At 37.9% G+C, this 12773-nt stretch overlaps 1 protein-coding gene across 3 annotated transcripts in view; it reads left to right on the forward strand.

Annotated features, from left to right (window-relative positions):
* LOC109402508 (nitric oxide synthase) overlaps positions 1 to 12773 on the forward strand; it is a 354219-nt gene that overhangs the window by 249952 nt on the left and 91494 nt on the right. For all 3 annotated transcript variants that reach the window (XM_062849368.1, XM_062849370.1, XM_062849369.1), the window contains exon 6: positions 934 to 1025. In XM_062849368.1, the coding sequence (XP_062705352.1) occupies positions 934 to 1025 (92 nt within the window). The remainder of the gene's footprint in view (positions 1 to 933; positions 1026 to 12773) is intronic.

A 12773-nucleotide genomic window follows, 5' to 3' on the forward strand; every position in this document is an offset into this window, starting at 1 on the left:
TAAAATTGAATGAAAGATGACAAAGATATCAACAAATCACTTTTCCATGTTTTACGATAGTGACCCCAAACTTTTGGTCGATGACATCAAGGATTAATTTACTTTATAACTTTTTTTTTCTAGATTTTTTAGCTAAGTTCTGTAAAAAGTAGTTGAAAGCTAATAGAAAATGGGTTATATTAACGCTCTCATCTTAAAATTTGGTCGACCCAATTTCCAGCGACACTGCCGTAAGTTTATATTCATTTTTTTAGAAAATTTGGCAACTTTGGGTTAAGTTTACATACAAAATTTTTTGAAAAAACTTCTTTTAAATCATGTTCAAAGTTTCTTTGACTTATTATCTTTGGAATGAGACCTTGGGTTTTGAAATCGGACGCAAATTGGCGGAGATATGGGCCTAAAAAAATGACATGTTTTTAAGGGGGTGACCCCAAACTTTTGATCGGGAGTGTATGCTTTATTGAATCAGTATTATGTGGCCCTTCAATACATGCATTCATTTTGAAAATATAAATCATAGATGTTAAATAAAATTATATTTTCTAAACTTGTATTTTGTATGAGAACTTATTGGACACGGTGTATATGTTGTCTTCATTTCCAGCAATTTTAATTCATTTTTCTGTATTTTTCTATTAAAATCCCAAACGCTTTCCATACTTTACATTTACAATTGATTAGAATACCGTTAACATAATCACTAATAAACATCCAATTACTCCACGTCTTCCCATTTACATGCCATACTTCCCACGGTGAAATGGATCGTTAACGAATCAATTTCCCTGACATTCCACCTCATCACTTGCGAAATGTCTCTTGCTGCTCTCGTCCTGGCTGATTCACATCGCGCTGCTTCCTGTTGTGACTCCTGGACGACAACGACGACGATGACGACAACATTCAACCTAATCTCACGACGACCCGAAGGTTTTTGACTGCCGCTACGTTACCACCACCAGCGGAATGTTTGAAGCAATTTGCAATCACATCAAGTATGCCACCAATAAGGGAAACCTCAGGTACGTATCACCTTTCTATCACGATTATCGTCTGTATGGTGGGTAGGTGCGGTACCATCTTATAGGAAGAGATCGTACCGTACCAACAAGCTCGCGCCCGGTTGCAGTAAGTGGAGTTTATCCTCTTGTTTGCAGTAGTGTGATTCTCGGTATTCACTCCAACCGTAGCAGGATCTCGACGGGCAGGATAGTATGTAAAACTGTCCGCTACGATGTTGGCGTATTTGGGGGATGCTGTCATTATTGAGTCAAAACCTAAGAGAACAGATCTTGTATAATGCCTTCGCATGAAAGTTATGGAGATGCAGAGTCATTCTAGCGTTTTCAGTAATGCCATTAGTCGAACATTTCTTCTACTTTTAGAATTGATCTTTAAATTTGTATAGGTACAATGGAAATAATTCTGGTTTTACGTGTGCTTGTCTATGATTTTAAATTTCAATAAAGTGATGAACACCAAATTTTAGTTTTGAAACTGATTCAAAACTTTCATAAAATCACACATAATTTGGGTCGATTACTGGGTTTCTTTACAACTTTGATTTATCTAGAATATCCTGCATAAGAAGTTGTTGTATGAAATAAGAAAATACTTTGTTTGGTTTCGCCTGAAACATTTTTTTATCTGTATTAACGAGATTTTTAGCCCTAGGCTTGTTCATCTCGGCGCTTGAAACATTGAAAATCTGGTTTGAAGATGTCTTCTAAACAATTATAGGCTGAGGCTTGAGTTCAAAAATTAAAAGAACATTTCTAATACACTTATGACGCTCTGTCAACCTAAAATAGTACACTATCCCCTATTGCATCAATCCTACCTGAAGCTACAGAAGAATTCCGGCAAGGTTCATCCTAAATAGATTGAATGCAAAGTGCTCGTTGTGCTTTTTTCCATATAGCTGGAAGGTAAGTTACTGGATGCTGCATACTCGGTGAAAAATAACGAGAGAGCTTGGTATGCACTGGATGATGCACTTACTGGTGAACACATCTTTTTTTTTCATTCTACGTCGTCATTTTCATTGACGATCTGGATGAAATCTGACTTGTCTTCACGTATTCATGCTTTCAAGAAAGTATTCTACTATTGAACTCTACATATTAGACAAGCCATAACGATTTACAAGCAATAATGAAGTTTTTTACGGGTTTTCAGCTCGTACTCAGTTCTGGTGATATCACCGCTTGACCGCCACCAACTAAAAAGCGCTTGTGTTGGTACCATTCAACTGTTGTTGAAGTGCGTTTTTAACTGCTTACCAGCATTGTTGTATGTGTCAGCAAATTTCATTCTCAGTCATTTCACATGGCAGGAATCCCCCCTTTTTGAAGGTTTTCAGATATTCCTGGGAAAACTCCCAGGAGGATTTTCTGGAGGAAACCGTGTAGAGTTTCCCGAATGAATTCTAGGCAGTATTCTTGATGGAGTCCCTGAAGAAACTTCTGGAGGAATCGCTGTAGGAATCTTTGAAATCTGTAGAGAAATACCAGGAGAAATTCCTAAATAAACGATACCCAGATAGAATTTTCTGAGGCATCCCCGGAAGAATTTCTCGAAGAATCGCTGAAGGATTCCTCCTGGGTTTTCTTCAAGGAGTCGTCCAGTAATTCTTCCAAGGATTCTTCCAGGAACTCGTACATGAATTCCTCCAGATATTCCTCAGAGGATTTTTCTTGGAATTCTTCCAGGGAATCCTCGAAAAATTGCTCCGGGGATTCCAGAGAAAATTTCTCCAGGGAATTATGCAATTCTGGAGAAATTCTTGTAGGAATTCCCGGAGAAGGTCCTGGATAAATCCTTGAAGAAATACCTGGATGAATCTTTAGGAAATTTCTGAAAAGTATCTTCAATATTTCATAGGAGAATTTCCTGAATGAATCCGTGCAGAATCTCCCATAAGAATTCATTGAGGTATTCCTTGAGGAGTACCTGAAGAAATACCTGCAGGAATCACTGAAGGAGTTCTTGGAGGAATCCCTGGAAACTCTGAAAATTTACCTAAAAAAAAATCCTAGAGGAATCCCTGGAGGAATTCAGGGAAGAATTCCCTGAAGAATTCCTGGAGGAATTCATAGAGGAATTCCTGGAAGAAGCTATGGAGAAATCCCAGGATACATCCTTGGAGGAAATCCTGAATGAATCCTTAGAGACATTTCTGAAGAATTCCTTGGGAAATTCCCAGGAGGATTTTCCGAAAGAATTGATGGAGGAATTTCTGCAGAAAATCCAGAAGGAATGTTTGGAGAAATTCTTGGTGGAATGCCTAGAAGAGTCCCTGGAGAAAATCATGGAGGAATTTCTGGATAAATTTTCGGAGGAACCTCTGAAAAAAAAAATCCTGGTGAAATCCCTAGAGGAGTGCCTAGTAGAAATCATGGAGGAATTCCTGGAGGAATCCCTGGAAGAAATCCTGGAGAAATCACTGAAGGAATCCCTAGAGGAATCCATTGAGAAATACCTTAATGAATAGTTGTCGGAATCCCTGGAGGATTTTCCGGAAGATATTGGAATTAATTTTTAAATTAAAAGATAGTGGAATTAATGGATGGATCCCTGAAGATAATTCAAAAAGAATACACGGAAACTTTCCAGGGTTATTTTCAGGAGAAAACCGTGAAGAATTTCCCGAAAGAATTCTTGGAGGAATTTCAGGGAAAATCGTGAAGGAATCTGGAAGAATTCTTCGTGTAATCCTTTGAGGAATTTCGGGAAAAATCTCTGGAGAAATGTTTGGAGAAATTTGTGACAGATTCGTTGGAAAATTCTCAGGAGGATTTCCTGGATGAATCCGTGAAGAACTTCCCGAAAGAATTATCAGAGGAATTCCTGGAGATATAGCCGGTGGAATGCTTGGTGGCATCATTGGAGGAATCCTGGAAGAATCTGAAGAAATCTCTGGAGGAAATCAGCTGATTAATCTCTGGAGAAATCTCACCATGATTGTGATGAAGGACATCTCCACGAATTCTGCCAGGGGTTTTTCCCGAAATTCTTACATGAATTCCACCAGGAATTTCTCAAAAGATTTCTCCTGGTATTCCTACAGGGATTCCTGCATAAAGTCCTCCAAGGATTGCTTAAGGAATTGCTTCCAGGATTCCTCCTGGAATTCTTTAGAATATTCCTTCAAGAAATAGTTCATTCTTGGAGAAACCACTAGAATTGCTAAAGATATCTCTTGTGGAATTCCTGGGGAAATCTCTGGAGGATTTGCTGGAGAAATCCTTTAAGGAATTCTTGTATGAATCCTTAGAAAAACTTCTGAAGAATTCCTTGGAAAATTCCCTGGAAGATTTCATGGAGGAATTCCTGCAGGAATCGCCGCAGGAATTCTTGGTGAAATCCTAGGAATAATTTCTAGAGAATCTGGAGAAATCGCTGGAGGAACCTCTGGAGAAACAGTTTTTACTTCTAAAACAAAGAAACACATTCAGCCACACCCCAAGTAGCACTTGTAACTTAGGAAATATTTTAGAAAAATATTAAAGATTGCATAGCCGTTTCACTTCAGACTAATGGTAACAGTTCTGTTTTTGCAGTACACATTCTGGTTGCTCAGACATCACAATGCAACCTTAATCTTGAAGAAGCTACATTATTGTCACACAGTGGCTTTCGTGAAACCTGCTCTTGAACTGTCGAATTCAAAAAGTTGCATTCTTGACATCATCCTGTTACATTGAAACCAAAAACCAAAACAAATGACCAGACCAGTTGCTGCGGAGTCAATGTTTGGTTACCATGTATCATGTTACCGAAAGTCGTTTCCAAATGACGACAGTGTAACTTGTTGTTGTTACATTGTAAACACATATAAGACACACAAAAACGTTTGATTACTTGGTCACAAATGTGCAACTTATCAGTTACTAACAGGTTGAGTTCAACACTGAATGTCGAAAATATTAACTTATTAGATATGTTTGTATGGTAAAACTTAAACAACAAATTCGATGTTTTCACCTTATTATATAAAAGATGCATACAAAAATACTTGCTTTAAATCTTGTAGTTTAGAGTCCTGTATAAAACAATGTATGATGTGGATAATGATATTTTCAGACATCCAACCGGCAATGTAGGTTCTGCCCAGTCATCACAATGGCGATTACTTGTTTCAGCTACTAAAAAACTAACATAAAATTACTTTCAGTTATGATTATGGAATCTTAATCAAACAAAATAGAAAAGAAATTTATCACATTTGACGAAAAAATGCCTGGCAAGCCTAGTATGCTGCTTCCTGTTCAAATACCGTATAAAATTTCCGTGAGGTATGCAAATGTATATGCTGAAATTAATGAATTTCGCAAGCGCGCGTGTTTTCCGTTAGCAAAACTGGAAGTTGCACCGGAAAAATACAATTGCCAGGATCATTTTAGATACCGACCAAAAACATTTCCATTTTATTTGAGAGGCAGTTTATTCAATCGCCATTGCCATGTATGGCATCATCATCATTTTTCATAATTGTTATGTCGAAACCAACAATGTAACTTTGAGTTTATTTTTCTATTGCAGTGTAAACAAACTACATTACATATTGGTTACCATCTAACCTCTTATGCAACGAACCACATGTTGCATAAAGGCTCCACCTCCTGCGCTTTTTCGGTTGCACAGATGTGGGAATCGATGTTGCAGTAATTTAGAATCGACTTTTGCATTTGTCGCATAGAAATTACCGTGATTTAGTTGTAACAAAGTGTGCTGCTTGGGACCGAACTGTAAGCCATATTTTAATATTTTTGTTCAACCAGAGTGAACTGAGTGCTGTGTTTTTAGAAAATTTTATACCAATTATTTCAAATATTGTGTATATATTCTTCATATCAGATCGCTATTGAAGGCTTACAATTTTGAGCATGAAATGAAAAATGTTGAGCTTTTGGGAGATTGAGATCGGGGTCAGGAGGGTTCCAAAAAGTAGGGGGTTCTGGAGCATTTGATGTGGCTCTAGAAGGACAAAAGAGAATTTGGATGGTTCAATGAAGCTTCAAGTGCATTTTAGGAGCATTCCAGGGAGATACCAGGGGTGTTTCAATTGGTAACAGGAAAATTTCAGGTACTTCAAGGGGCTTCTAGGAGAGTTTGGGAGAATTTTAGGTTTGTTTTAAGATGTTCCAAGTCATTTCTGGGGCGTTTTCGAGGAGTTGAAGTGGCATTTCCGAAGGGCTGTGAACTCCAGAGACGAACCTTAAAAGCCCATTTAACCCTGTAAGGCCTTGTAGAAAATAATTGAGAGATTTATTTGAGAATTCCTCCAGTACCTTTGATTGCAGTTTCTGCACGATCTGCTAGAAAAACTTTTTCATGGATTCCTTCAGAAAATTCAAAAAAATCTTCTTGAGATTTCCGGTTGTATCTCCAGGGATTCCTTAAGAAATTCTCCAGGAAACCTTTGTTGAATTTCTCTAGTTTTTTGTATATAACTTCCTGAAATGCTTCTGCCAAATTTCGTGGAGCAATATCTGAAAGTATTCTTAGGGGAATTTCCGAAGAAATCTTAGGGGATCCTAACAAAATTTCCAAGGATTCCTGATTTTTTTTATAAATTTCAATTCCTTGCTGATGTTCTTGATGAAATCCTTCTTAGAAGATATTTCTGAAGAAAATCCTAAAGAAGTTTCAGAAAGAATCCGTGGAGGCACTTCTGAAGAAATCCTTGGAAGGTTTTTTAATAAAGCTTTTGTCTAATTCTAAATTTCTAAAAAAAAAACCCTGGAGGAATATCTGAATAAATGTGATGAAATTCTAGAAAGAGTGGCTTGAGAATTTCCTGGAGGAACACCTGGAAAACTCCTTGCTTGAATGCCTATAAGAATTTATAAATAAATATTTTCAAAAAATCATGAACTAATTCCTTACCAAAATTTCTGGAGGATATTCTGAAACGTATTTTCAAAGGAATTCCTGGTAGAATGTTTGAAGAAACACTTTAACTGTAAAGATTCCTAGAAAAAAATCTTAATTTCTTAACGAGTCCGAAAAAAACTCCCTTAGGTATCCTTGGAAACAATTCTGGTGGAATTTCTGGGGAACCACATAAAGGAAAACCTGAAGGAACATCTAAAAAAACCTGTATGAACTACTGTAAGGGGCCGTCCATATACCACGTGGACAGCTTAGAGGGGGGAGGGGGTTAGCGAAAAGTCCACGCTTGTCCATGGAGAGGGGGGTGGGGGTTCGTCAAATGTCCACGTGGACAACATTGACATATAAATTAGGAAACAAGAATCTACAAATGAAACAAATTATGTCGCATTATTGATGAGATTCTCTTCAGCAGTTCTTTCATACATATTATTATACATTAACTTTTAGTTGTAAGTTACTTCTTCAAGGAAAAAAAAATCATGGTGTTGATTCACAGACTTATTTGTTTTAAATTATCAGAATGTCTAATTACTTAGTTTTGTTCACCGAGGAATATTCAGGAGATTTAAAATGGAGTGTACACCATGCAATTGTTGTTGCTTCAGGAAGAGAATTTTCATTGAAGTTCTGTATGGATTTTTCGAAGTTTCATATCAAATTTGTAAACTACTTCAAAGTTTCAAAATACATAAAGGGATTTGCAGGCTTATCTCAAAAACTTTTTTTTTGTAGGTTTCTTTAAAATTTGAGATGTTTCTAATGGATATTAAAGTCTAAACCGCAGCAATTCAATTTAGTTGCTTGTCTTGTTTTTTTTGTAAGAATCTAAAAAATATAATCTTATCTGAACAAAAATCTAATATTTAAAATTACCTTATCTCAACAAACAATCATAGATTGAACAAACATTATAAAAACCACCGTCTTCAACCAGAGGCTGTACAGACTAAACATTGAACAATCACTAAAATTAGGCGATGGACATTACACGAAAAACACACAATGAAGAATTTTCCGTTTGACGAAAAATTTTCACCATCTGGAGCAAGAATTGAACCCACACTGTCACAAACATTAAGCTCAATTGAAAACAATTTTGAAAACTTGTAGGTACCTATTTTGTGCTACTTGTTTGTATTCTATGTTAAAGCTATAGAATATTTGTATTTTATAAAGTTTTCAATTATATTTAAGACATTGTTTACGAAGAAAAAAAAACAATACTAAAAAAAACTTTCAAAATCACTTTTTTCATTTATTTTAGAAATATGATAAAATACATTTTTTTCGGATGTCCACGTGGACATTGGGGGAGGGGGGTAGGGGTCAATGAAAAGTCCACGCTTGTCCACGGGGAGGGGGGTCAAAAATCATGAATTTTCTGTCCACGTGGTATATGGACGGCCCCTAATGGGAATCACTGAAAAAAAAGCATGAATGAACTTCCGGAGGAGTTCCTGGAGACATTCATGCATGATTTTTCAACAGAATTCCTGGAAAAATACCTGCAAAAATCTCTGGAGGAGTTCGTGAATAAATTGTTATACCTTTGCATTACTGAAAGAAACCCTGGAAAATTTGTTGAAGAAATCTGAAGACATGCCTGGAAGTGTTAAGAATTAGCATTAAGTTAAATTTCACAAATGAAAACAAAAATATAAAATAATACATTCCTGTAGACATTTTTGGAGGAACCCCTGCAGGGTTTTCTGAAAACAAAAAAAAAAGGTTCCTAAAGTTTCTTAAATAAGAAATTTCTAAAATAATCTCTAGCCGAGTCTCTGATGTATTCTATAGAAGAAGGAATTTTTCAAAAAATCTGACGAAATTCTTGGAGATATGTTCGAAGGCAACCTTAAAGAAATTTATTGAAAAATCCCTGACAGAAATTACAAAAGATGATTTCCTTAAAGAATCCTTTGATTCCACGTACGTTATTTTTGAGTTCCCATACAAAAAGTTCGCTAAGAGAGGAGTGGGGTTGAAGATGGCGTATCGTGATTTATGGACTTTATAATGACCCAATGAAGCCGTTTGGAGGTATGAATAGAAGGCTTGCTAGTGTTGCCAGCAAAAAAACACCCGTAGAATACCGACAGGGTACCCAGGCATCCACGAAACTGAAATGATCATATCTTAAGTCATATCTCCGTCAATTTTCCACCGACTTATTTTTGGCTCATTCATCTCATTCAACTCATTATCTATCGATAAAACATTTGGTTAGACCGGTTCGATCACCGTGGGTGCCGGAAAGTCCGGATTTCCGGGCCTATGTTTTTATACAAAACAGTGCTCGGGATTTTTGGTAGGTTAGTAGCAATATCGGTATCAAGCATCCTAAAATTGCTCCAGTTTATAGTATCTGATCAGCCTGGGAGCATAAAACGAATTGACGTTGAAGCAGCGATTTCGGATCAGGCTTCCCGTAGGGGCATGACCACTTTACGGTATCCTAAGCTCAACCATGTGGGCTTCAATGGTATATAAGGACATGCTCCCGAAAATCCGGATTTTCCGTATACCACGGTGATCAGATCGGTGCAACCAAATATTTTCTCGATAGATGTATCTGAGTGAAATGAGCCAAATTTTTTTTTTAAATTGGTGGAAAAATGGCGGAGATAGTATGATCATTCCGGTATTCAACGTAATAAAAAAATTAGAAGCATATCCCCCTATCCCTCCTCACTTGAAAATACGGTCAACCCCATTATTAAATATATATTCACGAGTCTTGGATCTAACAGAGTATCAACTTCCTACTTTTTTCGAATGAGTATAATCAGTTTTGTACCTTTTAATTCCGCCCCAATTGCGTATCCTTTGACAGATACGCGTTTTTCGACTACCACTTGTAATCTTCCTCAGTGCCTGTTATCCACTGTGGTTCCTACTTTCGATCTTTATTAAGAACAAGGTATTTGGAGTACATTGCTCAAAATTTCTAGAGAACCGTTTTTTAGAATCGTTGAACGGATTTGGATTAAAATGCATCACGCTATGTATTGACAACCACTGAACAATTAGCGTGATGCATTTTTGTCCAAATCCGTTCAACGGTTCTAAAAAACGGTGCTCTAGAAATTTTGAGCTTCGTACTCCAAATACCTTGTCCTTAAAATATCGAGATTTGAAATCGAAAAAGGTACTTTGGTACCTTGCCGGCCACATAAGGGTTAAGGTGGAACTCAAGGAACTTCTGAAAAATATTTCTTACAACAATCTGAACTCATGATTTTCTGAAAAATTCAAATCGGTGTAAGAATATCTGGAATCCGCGGATGTTTTCCGCGGTGAAATTTCTATAAAAATCATTGAAGGGATTTCTTAAGCCTAGAAAGTTTTCCTCGAGAATTCTTGGTGAGATTTTTGGAGGTTCCTTTAGAGAAATTTGGCACGGTAAAGGCTGGGCATGCTGCGCAATACAGATCGCATTGTAATGCACTAGCCTCTGCCCAGCAACTTTTTTGGAAACTACGGGCAACCTTAGGGAAGAATGGGTAACCAACCACGCTGGGAACTTTGGTCGTAGGCTGACAGGGAAAGGGGGTTCGCTTCTACAAACCTGAGCGTCTGTTCTCAAGCTCCCCCAAGTTCACAACAGCGTCTGATCGCCATGTTAGGAGTAGCTGATCTACGTCCGAGTGCCAGGGAAGCACTAAGCTTAACTGTTCACTATATGGTCCTCCAGAAAGTAGGGGGTTAGTGTCAGGCCCTACGGGCCAGCCGTAAAAAACCCATTGTAACTTTCCCAAGAAACACGGAAGTTCTACCAGAAGCTCAACGCATCCCGCAACGGCTTCGTGCCGCGAGCCGAAATGATAAGGACGGTGGTTTCTTGGCGGACAGACGTGAGGTGATCGTAAGGTGGAAGCAGTATTTCGATCAGCACCTCAATGGCGTGGAGAACGTAGGCACGAAAGACCACGGCAACGAAGGAAACGGCGATGCCAGTACAGCGGAGGACGGAAATAAACCAACTCCCACGTTGGGGGAAGTTAAGGATGCCATTCACCAGCTCAAAACCAACAAAGCAGCTGGTAAGGATGGTATCGCAGCTGAACTCATCAAGATGTGCACAGAAAAGTTGTCCACCTGTCTGCACCGGTCAATAGTCAGGATCTGGGAAACGAAGGAGTTGAAGGAAGGGGTAATCAGCTCCATTTACAAGAAAGCGACCACTTGGAATGTGAGAACTTCAGAGCGTCTTCCGTCGTCTGTCTCCTAAAAGGAATGAGTTCGTGGGAAATTATTTTCCCGGCCGGTCGACAACGGACTAGATCTTCACTGTACGGCAAATCCTCCAAAAATGCCTTGAATACCAGTTCCCAACGCATCACCTGTTCATCGACTTCAAAGCAGCATACGACAGTATCGTGCAGAGCTATAGACAAAAACGGCTCTCCTGGAAAGCTGACTAGACTGATTAAATCAACGATGGGCGGTGTGCAAAACTGCGTAAGGGTTTAAGGTGAACTATCCAGTTCATTCGAATCTCGCCGGGGACTACGACAAGGTGACAGATTCTCATGCCTACTCTTCAACATCGTTCTGGAAGGTGTGATACGACGAGCCGGGCTCAACAGACGGGGAAAGATTTTCACAAAATCCGGTCAATTTGTGTGCTTTGCGGATGACATGGACATTATTGCCAGAACATTTGGAACGGTGGCAGAGCTGTACACCCGCCTGAAACGCGAAGCAGCAAAGGTCGGACTGGTGGTGAATGCCTCAAAAACAAAGTACAGGGGATACTCAAAATAACTGGGATAGGTAAAATTTTCACTTTTCAAAAAATGTTCAACTCGCTGTAACTTTTCGAAAAGGGCATCAAATATTCTCAAATTTTTACTGTAAGTTCATCAACTAGTTGTGTATCAGTGGTCAAAATTCGGAAAAGATCGAGCAATGCTACACGAAGTTATAAAGGTTTTAGAAAAAGGTATAATTATCCGATAGCGAACTTTGAGCTGTTATATCTCCAGATTCAATGAACCTAATGCAATGAAATTTTGATCATTTGTGACTTTTAAAAGAAGTTTACTTAATTTGAAATTATTAATAAAAAAAAGTTATGGCGGTTTCATTTATTCAATGCTTTTTTTAGTAAATTTATCTATTTTTTATATGCATCCCATTACTTTTGCAACTTAATGCCAGTTATTTTGTTACTTCCTTTCAAAACATATTCATATTGAAGTCAATTAGAGGGAATTTAAACGATCTAGAATTACAATCTCGAATTTTGAAACGATGATGAAGTTTTGGATAAATTGGTGGTATATAAGAAAAATAATCCAATCGTAATAATTTTCTTTCGTGTAATAAATTTTAAGTTTGGTCAAAAGTTTTTGATAGCTCATTATATAAGTCATTATTGATCAAAATTTCATTGCATTTGATTCATTGAATCCGGAGATATAACAGCTCAAAGTTGGTTATCGGCTAATTATACCTTTTTTTAGAACCTTTATAACTTCGTGTGGAATGGCTCGATCTTTTCCAAATTTTGACAACTGATACACAACTAGTTGATCAACTTACAGTAAAAATTTGAAAATAATGCATGCCCTTTTCGAAAAGTTACAGCGAGTTGAAAATTTTTTGAAAAGTGGAAATTTTTCCTATTCCAGTTATTTTGAGTATCCCCTGTACATGCTGGTAGGCGGAACCGAACACGACCGGACCCGTCTGGGTAGTAATGTTACGATAGACGGGGATACTTCCGAGGTGGTGGAGGAATTCGTCTACCTCGGATCCTTACTGACGGCTGACAACAACGTGAGTCGTGAAATTCGAAGGCGCATCATCAGTGCAAGTGGTGCCTGCTACGGACATTGACTACGCAATTGACTGCAAGAATGTGG

This window comes from Aedes albopictus, chromosome 2, assembly GCF_035046485.1.
Source record: "Aedes albopictus strain Foshan chromosome 2, AalbF5, whole genome shotgun sequence".
Lineage (NCBI taxonomy): Eukaryota > Metazoa > Arthropoda > Insecta > Diptera > Culicidae > Aedes > Aedes albopictus.